General features: G+C 38.3%; 1 protein-coding gene across 4 annotated transcripts in view; it reads right to left on the reverse strand.

Annotated features, from left to right (window-relative positions):
• Positions 1-15622, reverse strand: part of LOC109914264 (contactin-4-like) — a 1378312-nt gene that overhangs the window by 464980 nt on the left and 897710 nt on the right. For all 4 annotated transcript variants that reach the window (XM_048606641.1, XM_048606645.1, XM_048606643.1 and 1 more), the window contains one exon: positions 14725-14849. In XM_048606641.1, the coding sequence (XP_048462598.1) occupies positions 14725-14849 (125 nt within the window). The remainder of the gene's footprint in view (positions 1-14724; positions 14850-15622) is intronic.

A 15622-nucleotide genomic window follows, 5' to 3' on the forward strand; every position in this document is an offset into this window, starting at 1 on the left:
TTAATGCTGCAACAAAATTTACAGAGGTACCCTGCCATTGTGGCTTTAATGCCAATGGCAGAGGCACTGACCACTCTATCCACACCACTACACATAGAAAGGAAAGGATAAAAAGTAAATCCTTTGGAGCTGCTAATAACCTTGGATGTGGTATTGGAAAATAAAATTACTGAGGAATGACGTAAAATACTCCTGCGAAGTGAAATTTTTTGTGTGCGCTAAAAGTAAAAGAAGAAAGTTCTATTCTGTCATTTAAGGTATATTGTTGTCGATAAAAACAGTGTTTAGTGCAATTGGTTTTAGCCTGTTATAATAGTAGACATAAAATTTCAAAATCTTCTTGTGTCATTCGTTTAGCTATCAGTTATATGAGTGAGTTTGTTTTTAAAAGTGCTCTCTACAGAGATTGTAACATTGACAATTATCAACTAAAAACTCATTCAAAATTATCAGCAATATTATCAAAGAAAGGATCTTATGAAAGGGTCTTACTGGTATCAATTTCAAGCCCACTGACTCCCAAAACTACCTGGACTACACCTCCTCTCACCCACCTTCCTGCAAAAATGCAATCCCTACTCACAATTCCTCCGCCTCCGCCGTATCTGCTCCCAAGATGAGGCATTTCACTCCCGAACATCCCAGATGTCCTCGTATTTCAAGAACCGCAACATTCCCCCCTTAGTGGTCGAAAACGCCCTCAACAGCATCTCTTACGTTTCCCGCACCTCAGCCCTCACACTCCCTCCCTGCAATAACAACAAAGACAAAATACCCCTAGTGCTCATATATCACCCCATTAACCACCGGATTCAACGCGTCATTCTCCGTCCCTTCCACCACCTGCAATCTGACCCCACGACAAAGGATATATTTCCCTCCCCAGCCTTATCTGCCTTCCGGAGGGACCGCGCTCTCCGCGACTCCCTCGTCCGCTCCCACTCTCCACTAGCCCCACCAACCCCGGCACCTTTCCCTGCAACTTACACCTGCCCATACACCTCCCCCCTTACCTCCATCCCAGGCCCCAAAAAAACCTTCCACATCAAACAGATGTTCAACTGCACATCCGCTAATGTAGTCTATTGTATCAGCTGTTCCCGATGTGGCCTCCTCTATATCGGGGACACCAAGCAGAGACTCGGAAACTGCTTTGTAGAACACCTACGCTCAGTTCGCGACAAACGACAACACCTCCCAGTCGTGAACCACTTCAACTCCCCCTCCCACTCCCTGGGCGACATGTCCATCCTGGGCCTCCTCCAGTGTCACAACAATGCCACCCGGAAAATGGAGGAACAGCACCTCATATTCCGCCTTGGGAGCCTACAGCCCAATGGTCTCAAAGTGAACTTCACTAGCTTCTAAATCTCCCCACCCCCAACCTCATCCCAAGACCAGTCCCCCCTCATCCCCGCCTCCTTGACCTGTCCGTCTTCCCTCCCACCTATCCTCTCCACTATCCTCCTGCTATCACCGCCCCTCATCTCTCTATTTATTTCAGAGCCCCCTTTCCCTCCTCCATTTGTGAAGGAGGGTCCCGGCCCGAAACGTCAGCTTTCTTGCTGCTCCGAAGCTGCCTGGCCTGCTGTGCTCCTCCAGCTCCACGCTGTGTTATCTCAGACTCCAGCATCAGCAGTTCTTACTATCTCTTATGAAATGTTGCTTAGTTTCTTTTCATTCATTGTTAAACTCTGCATTGACCATCATTAACTGACTTCAATTGATTGACCTTACTGTGATCATTAAAAGACACTTCTTCATAAATCCCAGTGAAAGTAACATTTGACAAGTAACTGAGGATGAGAGTACAGAAAGGTGAGAAATTACGTTCTCTGTTCTTTGACCTTCACACATTTAAATCCATGACTAGAGAATGGATCAAAAACACAATGAACATGATTCAACATCATGCAGAGGAAAAAAAACAAACAATTTATTCCTTTCACGGGGTAAATTGTTACATCTATTTTTGTTGTACGTAAAATCAACAAAAATAGAAAACAAAATAAATTCTACTCTGAAATATTTTCCGGAAATTTGATGCTTTAGGATGGACCCAGACCAAATACCAATCTACACACCAAGAGGAATAAAGCCAAAGAAAATTCTGACTTCCCTACATACTCAATTATCTATTTCATGGATAATTTGTTCCAGCAATAGATTTGAGATGTGACCTATGGATATTTGCTTCTGTCTAGATTGTACACAATAGACCCTTTCTAAGGGTTTGACCTAAATGAAAAAAAAAGCTAAGTTACTGAAACTGGAAGCCTTAATTGGTGTTGCTGGCAACTAGAATTGTTAATAAAACTATTCTGACATCAGCAACCTACCAATTGAGAAGAATTCATTGTACAAAGTAACACATTTGAATTAGATCAAGCTATTTGAAGACCAAGACATAGCTCTTTCATCAGGTCTGATTTCAATTTTAATGTCCAACATCATTATGCTACTAGGCTGACTACAATAGTTGGAAACTAATACAAGACAAAACTTCACATGAAAGCTGAAAGTGATGCTTGGTAATGGCTGTCATGGTTATTAATAATCTTTGGGACAATAGTCGAGCACTTAGACAGATCACTACAGCAGAATTCAAGTGTTGTTACTCAAGCTAAATCACTTTTTTAAAAATATGACCACATTTTAAAAATATGATATCACAACATCATGAGGAGTAAACAAATTAACTTGCATTTTATATGGTTCCTTTTATGACCTTAGGGTGTTCCAAATCACTCCAAAGACAATGAATTGTTTTTGAAGTGTCAAGATTGCTGTCTTGCATCCAAAGACAGCAGTTAATCTGCATACAGCAAGGTCCACTCACATAAATAAGCAGTTATAGTAGTAACTGCAGATGCTGGAGAATCTGAGATAACAAGGTGTAGAGCTGGATGAACTCGAAACGTCAGCCTTCCTGCTCCTCTGATGCTGCTTGGCCTGCTGTGCTCATCCAGCTCTACACCTTGTTATCTTAAATAAGCAGTTAACTTGTTTTTAATGATGTTAGTTGAGGGCTGTGAGATATTGTATTATGATTCTCTTTACTAACTCACTCAAAAGTGCACTATGTTTACTATACCGCATTTCCATTCATTCATTCATAGAACCACATTAAACTAAATTAAACATCTTTTCCAACCCATTACTGCGTCTTTACACCTTTCAATTCTTCTCGATCTAATGCTGCAAGCAGAGTTTAGATGTGTTTCTGTAGCAAAGCCTACCCCTGAATATGTGTTAATACCGTAACCTACTCAGAACAATGCCATTCCCACCATCATGTCTCCATAACTCACTCTAAACTATGGATAGATTATACTATTAATTAGTCCCTAGCAATTGTCTCTTGGGGCCTGAACAGGTTGCAGAACATCAAACAGTTTCCTCCACTAGTATGTACTTTTTAAATATATATTAAATAGGGCCATTACCCCTTTAAGAAACTTACTATCGAAACAGCGCTTCTGTGAAACTGCATGAAATAATATGTAAGAACTGTTAAAACCAGCAAAAGTAAATGAAATCTCATGACACAACTGCAGGAGATCAGTTTAATATCCTCTATATTTTTATTTAGTAGATGTAAAATTTTTCACTTATTTAGATCATATAGATCTGGTATTTTTACTAACGTTACTAATTTTAAAGACAAAAGGACTGACACCTCTTAATTATACAAATTCAGACTGGACAGACATTCTAATCCCATCAGGAGGAACAACCAGCATTTAGCAAGTACTTAAACCATCTCCTGCTTCCCCAGGACAAATGTCACACAAACCTGTGTTCAATAGATACAACTATGTGACACCAAAGTACTAAAATTTTAACGTCTGTAAAAACTGTGTATAAAAGAGGCGACTGTAAAACTGTACTTTGAATTTCATCACCGCCTCAAACTGTGCCAGTGCAGATGCTCAATAAAGAGGCTATTTTCACCACTCACTGATCTCAGTTGTTATTGAATACGATCCCACAGGGCAAATGTTGGCCTGGACAGTGGGAGAGAATTTGTGATCACTTTTCCATTTGGGATTATAGACTGTTTAACAAAATGTTGTGCTGCACCAGATTTCAGATGAGACAAAGCCAGTCAATTCATCAACTGTAAAATAAATAAAACTGAGATATTACAAGGATGTAAAGTGCATCAAAGAAATTCAAATTATTTCTTCTGTCTCCATGACTTTCTCAAAGACGACGTGCACTTTCTTGATCTAACTGCATTCCTGCTGTGGAATTCAGACATGAGTGGTTGACTGGTTAAAAAAAAACTGCAAAGCCATCAGCTGCTCCACTGAGAGCATCATAATTGATCAGATTCTCTCCTCACAAACGTTGCCAGACCTTCGGGACATTTTCTGTTTTTAGTCAAATTGTCAGCTCTCATGGTCTTTTGTTTTTGAATGTCTGTACTGACAGATCATTTTAATAAATGATTGACTTTGTTAGCCTTGGGTTTGATAACCTTTCAGCCTTCCCAAATACCCTTCCCGATCGAGAAAAAAAAAGCAAACGCAATGATACACACTTGTGGGTGCCTTTCATGTAAACTAAAAGACTTCCACAAAATTTAGACCAATAAGGCCATAGAAAACTTGACTGAATACCAAATAAGATTGAGTTTGTCAAATATAGCAACAAATGTTCTTGTAGCAAAAATAACGGAAACATCCCGGTATAACACAATTTTAACACTATTACTTCTTTTCTTGCGAATGTTGGTCTTCCTATTCAAAGAAGAGATTTCAAGAGACTTTCCAAAGAGTTGGCTGCACCTGCAGTACTCATCTTGGAGAACTGTAAGTGGCTATTGAAAATGGGGATACAGTTGTGTTTTGAATTGTGACATTTAAATAGCCTGTTATAGTGGTGTGGATCTTGTGGTCAATGGAAGCCAAAAATAAAATTGTTGGGAATGACTAAGGGTAGCACAGGACACACTTTTTTCAGGGTCAGCAATGCAAATGTGCCACAGACTACTATATCCGATTTCCCAATTCTGAGCACAAAAAGCTATGGATTAATCAAAATACTTTACTTTTGTGGTTTTTTTTGTGTGTGATATGTCCTGCTACATTAGTCATTCTCTCTACACTAACAATGAAATCCAATGGATTAGAAAATCATGCCCTATTACTTGTAAATTACGTTACACCTGTTCCTTCGGCTCTTCTGACATATATTGATAGCTTCACAAATAAACACCGAAAGAACTGTGGATGCTGTAAATCAGGAACAAACACAAAGTTGCTAGAAAAGCTCAGCAGGTCTGGCAAAATCTGTGAAGGAAAAAACAGAGTTAACGTTTCGGGTCCGGTTACCGTTAACTCTGTTTTTTTCTTCACAGATGCTGCCAGATCTGCTGAGCTTTTCCAGAAACTTTGTTTTTGATAGCTTCACATGTTGATTCAAAATATTTTTCACACTTCAGGTATTAGAATAATTGATCTAATACTTCAAAATCAATGTCTTGCTCCTTCTTTGAACATCAAGATAAAATTGCTACACACAATCCTTAGGTAAAATTACCCTGCTTAACTTACTCTAAAACCATGGACCAAAATATCTTCTTTCACACTTCTTTGAGGATTTTTAAGTTGAATTACATTGGGATGAGGTGCACTGAGATCAATTTAACTCCTGTCATCAAAAGACCCCTGGGTTGGTGAGCTATTTTCTTCCATCGTACTTATAACAAAAGCAGAATATTAAAATGATAATAGTTTTCATACATCAGGTTTATGATAATATTGGCATTGAACAAATAATTATAACATTGAAATATTTGAATTATGCCCTTAATTATGCCCTTTTGGACTTATTGAGGATGTCAATGTCCAGCCATGTCATGTTGTGAAATGGCCGAATGCACCAAAAGCAGAAAAGGCTATGGATCCTGACAACATTATTGTGGTAGTTATAAATGTTATGCAAGATGGTGATTCTAAAGGAGTCAATGCTCATGTTACATTGAGCTCCATCCGTTCTGTTAACGTCACACACAATTTGTGGGTGGAGTCAGTGAGTTCTACTCAAGCTTTCGTAGGGAGCAGACATATTCTGTCCAGCTCCAGAGAGTTGTTGTACTTATGCTTGATTGGTAATGTATTTTTACTTCATGCTATCATGCAAAAAACTATCTTGTTAATGAAGAACAGTGCCATTTCTACAAGGACTCTATGGTGATATACTCTTTACCTTTGATCATTAGGCATGCCCCTGATAAAGCGTAGACAAAAGAGGATTGATGACAGCAAACAACTTAAAACAATTCCAATTCTTCTTAGTAATTCTTAACTTCTGAAGCACAAACTGGCAGAGGTGACAGACGCTACAAGGTGCCAGCAAATACCACAAATAACAACTGTGCTTTGGAGATCAGAGTTTCCCTGGACATTCTGGTCTCATACGATAAAGATATCCAACCAAACAATTTGGAAATTGTCCTGATATGACAATTACAGAAAACTGTATAAATCTAACTGGGCCAATAACAGCCCTGTTTGCTTCCTCTCAATAATCAGCAAAGTGATGAAGGATTCATCAACAGTGATCTAAGGTCATGGTTATTCATGAACTACTCTGAATGTTCAGATCCTTCACAAATCTTCTAATATCGAAGCTACACATGCCACACTTCGGCTTTAAGCGATACTAACATGGTTGTTCCTAAAGTTCCATTTCATGGCTATTTCCCAAAACAGAAAACACAATCATCTCTATTAATGTTAAATAGCAACACTGACTGGAAACTGTAATAAATATCAACACATAGTTTCAATAGTTGGGAACAGGTATTCGGCAATGCTTTATTTTCCTACTAACCCCTCAAAACCTCTCCAACATCAAGCCCAAGTCAGACAGACACTAGAATACTCATGAATGCGGCTGCAACAATGAAGAAAAAGTTCAAAACCATCAGGATAGTTTGGTTTCACCACTAGCCTTGATGTCACAACTGATACATGGAGCTGGATTCCTGGTCACATAATCAGAGAGGGGTAGGGGAAAAAGTTAGCCCTGCTGAAGCTAGTCACAGAGACATAGAGTTATGCAGCATGGAAACAGTCCGTTTGGTCCAACTCATCCAGGCCGACCAGATATCCTAAACTGATCTAGTCCCATTCACCAGAATTTAACCCATATCCCTCGAAACTCTTGCTATTCATATTCCCACCCAGATGTCTTTTAAATGTCATAATTGTACCAGCCTCCACGACTTCCTCTGGCATCTCAATCAGTACACACACTACCCTCTGAAAAAGTTGTCCCTCAGGTCCCTTTTAAATCTTTCCCCTCTCACCTTAAACCTATGCATTCTAATTTTGGAATCCCCTACTCAAGGAAAAATGACCTTGGCTATTCACCCTTTTCTTCTGAAGGAGTTTATATTCATGCTGCATTAAATTCCATTCAATCCAAATATGTCACAGTCTTTGGGTGGAAGCACTTGAGATCCACACAAGTTCTCCAGGGGAGCAGATATATGCCCCACAGTTCCCGGTAGTCCGAGGCAACTACGCTCAGCAAATCAAATGTACCTATGAGTCTTAGGGCTGAACAAGTTAGTACACTAGTGTATTCATTTTGTCCTGTAGTAGATGATATTATTAATTGCCAAAATATTGAAGAAAATACAGAAACTGTTTAGACAATTTGAAAGCTTTTGATGATTACTTCATTGCAAGACTGAACACAATCATTGTATGAGCAAGATTGAAAAAGAAAAAAAAATCAGCTTACAAGGGAATCCATAGACAATATCAGTAATAGAGTCCACAGATTAGTATAGCACTGTGACTATGAATCAAAATGCATTAGCAACAGAACTGCTACTATAATTCATGATGAGACTTTGCCAGATTTCAAGATCTTGCTTTGGAGCAAACTATTCAAAACACCTGAGAAGCAGAAACCAGCAAGACTCACAGACAAATCCTGAGAGGTGATGAAAAACCCTATTTCTGGACAGCTTCAGAGTCTATTACTTTACAAGGTATGGACACAGGAAAGATGTGGCAAACTAAGGGTAAGCCAAACAATAAGGCTAAGGGTCAGTGTCAGCACTGTGTGGCAATAAGTACGAAGAAGTGAGTTTATAAAATTCCAGGTCACTTCCAGAAATTGTACAGCACTAAGATAAATTTTCAGAACAGGGTGAATATTGGTGATTGCATGTGCAAAAAGGAGTACATAGTAGAGCACCCACCATTAGAAAAGGCACCCACATTAGATGATATATCTCCATCAGAAAATATATTAGAGTCAGTTTGGGAAGAATTTTCTGCTTTGAGCTGAGGTAGCAATTCAATCAACTTAAATTTCACAGAACTTATTGATGTCATTGGACATCTTGCTAATTTTAAGCTTAATATTGTTTTGACTAGCATATCTGTTCAGATCATATACAACTGCAAAAGAATCTGAGGTTGCTATTTACAAGACTTTAAACAACTTGGTCCAGGTGAAAAAAAAACTCCTAAGATTAATGGTATACTCCAAGTACACTAGGACACAACTAGTGTACTGGGTTTGAAAATATATGTGGTTCACAATGAACACTTCTGGGTTTGAGCCTACAAGGATATCTTGGCGTCAACATCCACGCAGTAATGGAAGACATTCAACTGCAGTGAAGAGAAGAATTGTTCAGAAACAAACCATTCTGTCCTACTATTTAAGTAATAGCTGGTAGGAAATGTTACTGGGTTCTTGACTAACGAGAAACAGAATAAAGAATTCAGTAAGATCAGCTGTGTGGGTGCTGGAGAACTGTTCAACAGCAAAGAAGGCATAAATTTTATAAGACTGGTGGAAGTTTTAAATCCTCTGTCTTCTAAGATGGAGCAGTCAATATGAGTGAAAAAAAATTCCTTAATAAGCAGCAATCTCCCAGTAACAAGAATGTCTTGTTCTCCAGCTAAACAACAATCGAAATCTGCTGAAGATGTCTAGCTTGGTCAACAAACTGAGGGAGATGGGCCGCATCAGACACTACAGAAATCAGACTGGTGTCCACAGATTCAGGAACACATCAAAATGAAAAAAATTCCTGGTCTGAACTTCGAGGAGAATGAAAAAAAATAGAATGTGTGTTCCAATCAAGAATCAAGTTCTTGGTCCAAAAATCCAGGATACAGCAATATTTCAAGTATTTGTTTCAATAGAGTAGCCATTTTCAATGATGGACATTCATGAGATTAATGATCCCTAGATGCATAAGATTAATGTGAAGGGAATTCAGGAGATGTAAGATTTCTTCAGTTAAGGGGATGTGTTATTGCAGTTGTACAGGGCTTGGTAAGACAACACTTGGAATATTTTGTGCAGTTCTGGTCTACTATTCTGAGGAAAGATGCTGTTGCTCTCAAGGGAGTGCAGCAAAGGTTTACCAGGCTGATTCCGGGGATGGCGGGTCTGACGTATGTGGAGAGATTGAGGTTAGGATTGTTTTTGCTACAATTCAGACAAATGAAGAGGGGATCTCATAGAGACTTATAAAATTGTAACAGGACTGGACAAGGTAGATGCAGGGGGGATGTTTCTGATGGTGGTTGTGCCCAGAACTAGGGGTCACAGTATGAGGATTCGGCATAGATGATTTAGGACAGAGATGAGGAGACATTTCTTCACCCAAACAGTGGTGAGCCTGTGGAATTCATTACCCCAGGAAGTAGTTGATGCCAAAACATTGAATGTATTCAAGGGTGACTAGATATAGCACTTGGGGCGAATGGGATTAAAGGTTATTGGGAGAAAGCAGGATTAGGCTATTAAGTTGGAAGATCGTTCATGATCATGATGAATGGTGGAGCAGGCTCAAAGGGCTGAATGGCCTCCTTCTCCCTCTCCTATCTTCTACATTTCTATGTCTCTAAGGATAGTGTCCCTACCCCTTACAAGGCTTAGATTCAAGTCCCACAGACTCCGAAGGTATGTAGTGACAGCTCTGAACAGGTTGATTAGAAAAATAGGTTAATGAAAATAAAACAATTAGATTGATGTGGAATTGCATTCTCTGAGAAGGATAGCCAAGAGATAAAAGTTCTCCAGCAAAGATGTAAACAAGTTCAGAATTAAAGTCAAGCATCCTTAATCATAAGAACAATCAATCTTCTAAGTTGAAACAAAAGGCATTCTGGGTCAAAGTTAAAACGTCCAGACCACTTGCATTTGTGATGTTAGAGACTTTGCAGGAGATGGGGTTGTGATAAATGTAACATACATGAATATAAAAATGCTAACAATGGACAAAAAATTCTGGGGAAGCTCTAGTATCAGGTAATGTTTATGAAATAGTTGATGTTTGAGTTACATTGAGCTCCACTACCTATGGATGTCACACAATGTCACACAAAATCAATTGTATTCACTATGTTAATAGAAAAAAAAATTATGTCGTAAATTGTATTTTCCACAGCTGGACAACTTCCCAAGAGACGTGCCCTGTACAACTCCAACACAGCAGACAGAAGGAAAGATTAGTAGCAGTGAATTACCCAATTAAAAAAGATCAATTAGGGGTTTCAAGTTTCCAGGTAAGCAGGGGCTAGTTTGGATTCCTGAAGATGAGCAACCTGCAGTAGGCTGGGGGACCAGATTTTCAGACAGGCCAGGAGGCCTTCCCTATCTGCTTGTCTGCCTGGTTGTAGGAGCAGTTCCATGCAGACCTGTAGCGATCCATTTTTAATTTCTTTTTTAATTGAAGATTTGAAAACTTTGGAGTGAGGTTGCCTTCCTGTTGAAGCACCCTCTTCTTTTATTAACCTTCAAGGATAGTCTGCTGTAATTGTTAAAATAGAGGCCTTTAAGTGAGCCTTCAAGTTTGAGACTCAAACCAGCATTTTTAATTGGCACCCCTGTGAACAACCCAAGAGTGAGCATCTCTCTTTAGGGGGGTCGAGGGACCCAGAAATTATCCTGACTTTTGTTTCCATCGCCAGTAGGAAAGTCCTGAAATAATATTTTCCATATTGTCATAACCAGGTGAAGGGGATGATCAGGTTTTTACTTTTTACCTGCCTCTCAGTCAGTTGAAACAAATGTTTTTATTGACTTTTTGCAATCAGTTACCACACTTAAACAGAAACATAATTAACTAGAACAAAATGAACATTTCCAATGTTTTCTTGAATTAAAGAAAGAGGAATGTTATCATCTATTACCTCAAAAGAAACGTAATATCAAACACAAGTAGACAGCTTAGAATGAAGCTGTGGAGTGTTTCTACAGAGGCAGGAAGGTAAGGATATTTGTAGATGAAAGTTCTTAGAGTCCTTCAGGTAGTAAGTTTTAAACCGGAGTTTTGACTATTTTAGCTTTTGTCTTATTTCTTCAGCTGTGATAAAACTTGTAGAGCTTGAGTTCTCAGTGAACAATTTTGGTCAAAGTTGCTTTCACACTGGGCAGAGGCTTTTGACATTGAGTGAGTGATAGGTAGGAAACGTATCCTCTCATTCTTGCTTACAAATCCATCTTTTGCTTGCCTCTGCATTGCTGCCCAAGCAGCTGTTGATTTATGACCGTTTCTATATTCCTGCGTCATTGTCTTTCCAGGCTGGCTCGGCAACAGTTGGCCTTTCATCTCCCAGTATGTTGAATTATCATCTGTGTATGCATTAACCAGGATATGAACTTCTTGGTGCTGACTTATTTGTCCATCATCACCATCTTTGTATGAGATGATAACTGCAGTGCGGACAGGTTTGTAAATTTCACACTGCTTTCACAAAGCTTAGTTCAATCTGTCTTTAAGTCATCAAAGTAGACATTTAATGTAAATATGTGTTCTTTACAAAAATCACTTTAGTCCAAAATTAGATGATGTAACTTGAATATTGATAGGCCATTCTTAATACCATTGCAACAATATATGTGTCTGTAGGATCCACTTTGGCAAGCACATTTCAACTGTACCTGCTTTCATTGAAAACCCTATCATGAGGATGGACAGGAGCACCAATGTTGTTGGAACAATATATCTTCTTGATTTGTTGGTATCCCTCCACTATCTTATCTCATTAACATGTAATGCTAAAAGAAGTGTAATTGAATATGCCCATGTCAGCTCTCAGTATCCATTCCTTGAACAGTGAAGGTTAGTTGTTTCTTTATCTTATGCTTTAGCATGACATGTATAACGAGTTAGTCATGGTTCAGTGGTAGGAATGTTGTCTGTGCGTAAGAATGTTGGAGATTTAAATTACAATCCACAGACCTGAGCACAAAATTGCAACTAACACTCAAGAGGAGTACTGAGGAAGTGCTGTGTTAACAGAGAAACTAACGTTCAGATGAGATATTAAAGTACAGGCCCATCTCTCCTCTCAGATAGCAAAAAGAGGTCCAGTTGCACAATTTCAGGAAGTGCTGGAAAGTTGTTAGTCATACCCCTTAATATCCCTTAACCAACATCAGTGGATCAGATTATCTGCTCATGATGACAATGTTGCTTGTGGGATCTTGATGTACATACACTGCTGTATTTTCTACATGACAAAAGTGGTTGCATTTCAAACATTTATCACTAACTGAAAATACTTTGGAACATCTTGGTAAAAATGCATATCTTTCTTCTTTTACAATCTACTTTTGGATCGAACCCTGAGCCAATTTATTTGTATGAGTTTTTATGTAAAAAAAAATCAATTTTGTAATTTCTATTTCAATTCTCTACGATACAGACCTCAAAAGACACTTTACTTTTAACATGATATCCACAGAGTATGAAGCTCAGAAAAGGACCATTATGTTGCAACTGACATTTTTAAGGCCTTTTTAACTGAAACCATAAATGACTTCAGCCTTAAATGAACATTGTGCTGTTTTTCCGCTTGAATAATCCAAAATAAATCCCTTTGTTCCTTGTATCTCCCTGGTGTCATGCTTTGTTTCATATGGTTATCAACTTGTTCTGAAAGGATGCATCAATTACTTTGAGGGAAGATATTCAATGTTCTAATGATTTATGCTGTCAAGAAAAGTGTCTTCAACTCATTCTTCATTTTTTAATGCTTAGTTTAAAATATAATCAGCACTTGAATCAGAAGAATTATTATTCTCCTGTTCGCCATATTAAAATCCTTAATAATTTTAAAAGACTTCATTGGCTTCAAAACGTCTCTGTTCCAATGGATACCAGTCTAGTGTCTTAACTCTACCTTTATAATTATAATCTTTTATTCTTGATTTCTTACAAGCGAACCTACACTGCTTGCTCTCTCTGATTTTAAGTTCTTTCTAAAATTGAATGCAAAAACAATACCGTGACTGTGGCCTAGGTTTATAAACTGTTATTGTAGATATTTTCTACTCAACCTGTTCGGAGGTGTTATTACACACTTCTGGAGCAGGTCAGATTTGAACCTGGGCTCCTGGCTTAGAGTAGGGGCACTACCACCATGCCACAAGAGCCTTAAACCTTGCCCTATACAAATTTAGTTTGCTATTGTGCATGTTGCTACAATAATAACATCAAATGCGAATGGCTTTAACGGTTTTGTATGCATTCACATTTCAGGAAATTACCTTTCTGAGCCCACTGGTTCCTTTCATCTGTACTCTGCAACATCTTTCCAATTCTTTCAAATGAAAAATGCAATTGTGAACTTACATTTCTTTATGTTAACTCTCCACCTTCTAGCATTTCATATATGTCTTCCTGAACGTGCGCTCCTTATTTTGTTTCATCAGTAAGTTTGGTTATCTATAAATCTAAATCTGAATTAGCTACAGATAAATTAAAACAAAAGAAATTAGTTCTTTTGTTTTTTTTGCCCTCAATACCAGCAACGACCATTAGCCCTCATCCATTGTTTCTGGTTCATCATCAAACTTTCTCACTGTGCCAATATATTTCATCTTTTATTCAAGTTATAATTCCCTATAGCCACTCTTACTTGTATATTCAGCTTTCTGCCCACCTTTTCAGTTTATCCTGGTTGCTGACAATATTCATTTGAGTAGGCTGTGTGTAAAAGCAAGATTGCATTTCATCTCCCTATTTGCCTAAGTGGAATGGGAATATAAAACGCTTATAGCAGCTTGAATGTAATCATTCAACTCACATAACAATGACTTGGTCAAGCTAGAAGTTCAATTAAAGGGACAACACCATTTTATTTAGCCAGACTTCGCTCCTGGAATAAGGTACTTGGAAGTTCCAATTCAAAAAATGTCACATTGTCACTCTGAAAGGGTCAAGAGAAATTTCACTTTTCATAAGTGGGGCTAAAAGCATTTCGCAAATAAAGATCACCAGACCAATTGGGTTGTTTCACCAAATACATAATTGCAGATCGCTCAAAATCTAAGTGATAACTTGTCAGTGTCGAAAACTTTTAAAGCCAAGCTATGACAACAGTGCACCTTTCTAAAAATGCCAAAACTACTTCTCCCACATCTTCAAATTCCTTCATATTGTTAAAGTGGATGTTGAATTTATGAAATGAGTGGGATATTTTCTTAGTTAAAAATAAACGGCCCATGCAGTCACTTCCATGAGAACTACATCATACACACTTGTTAATATCGAGCTATGTTTATAAACAAATGCTAAAATATTGTCACTGTTAAATAATACCCAAAGTGTAAGATGTGCAATTGTTTAATAGAACATGAATTATTACTTCTTTGATAAATAACCAATGACCTTTTCTCATATTATATCTCTATGCATACATATGAATCGTATCATTTAATCAGTACCTTTCACCATTATTGTTCCTGTGCTGTTCGCTGATCCAAAATGGTTCCAGGCAATACAAGTGTAGCGTCCATCATCCTTCTTCGTTACATTAACTATTCGTAGACTCCCATCTTCCAGAGTAATCCTTCAAAGAAAGAAAAGCCGGTCAATATTTTCAAGCCATATGTAGAAGATGAGTGACACAGTCCTTTTCCACATATAGAACTCAATGATATTGACAATTATTAATGTATTAAGCAATCAAATTCAAGTTCCTGTCACTGCGTTTTATCGCCAGTTCTATTTGCATAGGCTTATTATTCCCACTCTTCATCTTGCTTCAGAGTCAAAAGAGAGCTCCTCGTGAATCTGACATGCAATGTGTTGAAACAACTCTGAAGTATTTGAAATTTATAACGTGCCCTTTTATGCATGCAAATTGTCAGAGTGTACTCAGCATTTCATTTAACTGAATGAGACGATGGAAAAAATATTTCATTCATCAAACTCTTTCCCTACCCCAGACCACCACATCTCCACTGGCAGAGAAGCAGCCAATCTTTGAGAAAGCCTTTATGATTATAATAGTGTGTACATCTCTCCTATCATCAAGGGCCATTAAAAAAAATGTTATTCAGCTCTTTGAATGCTACGGGAATAGCGTCACCAAAATCTTTCCTGTAGATGGAATCTTCAATCTAGTTCCTCACAAGGTGTTCACCAGTTTATTTTTATTATAAACTCGGATTTTGCTGGGATTTTGTTCTACATATCTAACATGTCTAAGGTTTTGGAGTAGATTTGTAGCTTGGGTTGTGGGTGTTGAGGTTAGTTGGCTCGCCGAGCTGGTTTCTTGTTTCGCAGACGTTTCGTTACCGTGCTTGGTAACATGCTCAGTGCAGCCTCTGATGAAGCGTC

Source organism: Rhincodon typus, chromosome 16, assembly GCF_021869965.1.
Source record: "Rhincodon typus isolate 14 chromosome 16, sRhiTyp1.1, whole genome shotgun sequence".
NCBI lineage: Eukaryota > Metazoa > Chordata > Chondrichthyes > Orectolobiformes > Rhincodontidae > Rhincodon > Rhincodon typus.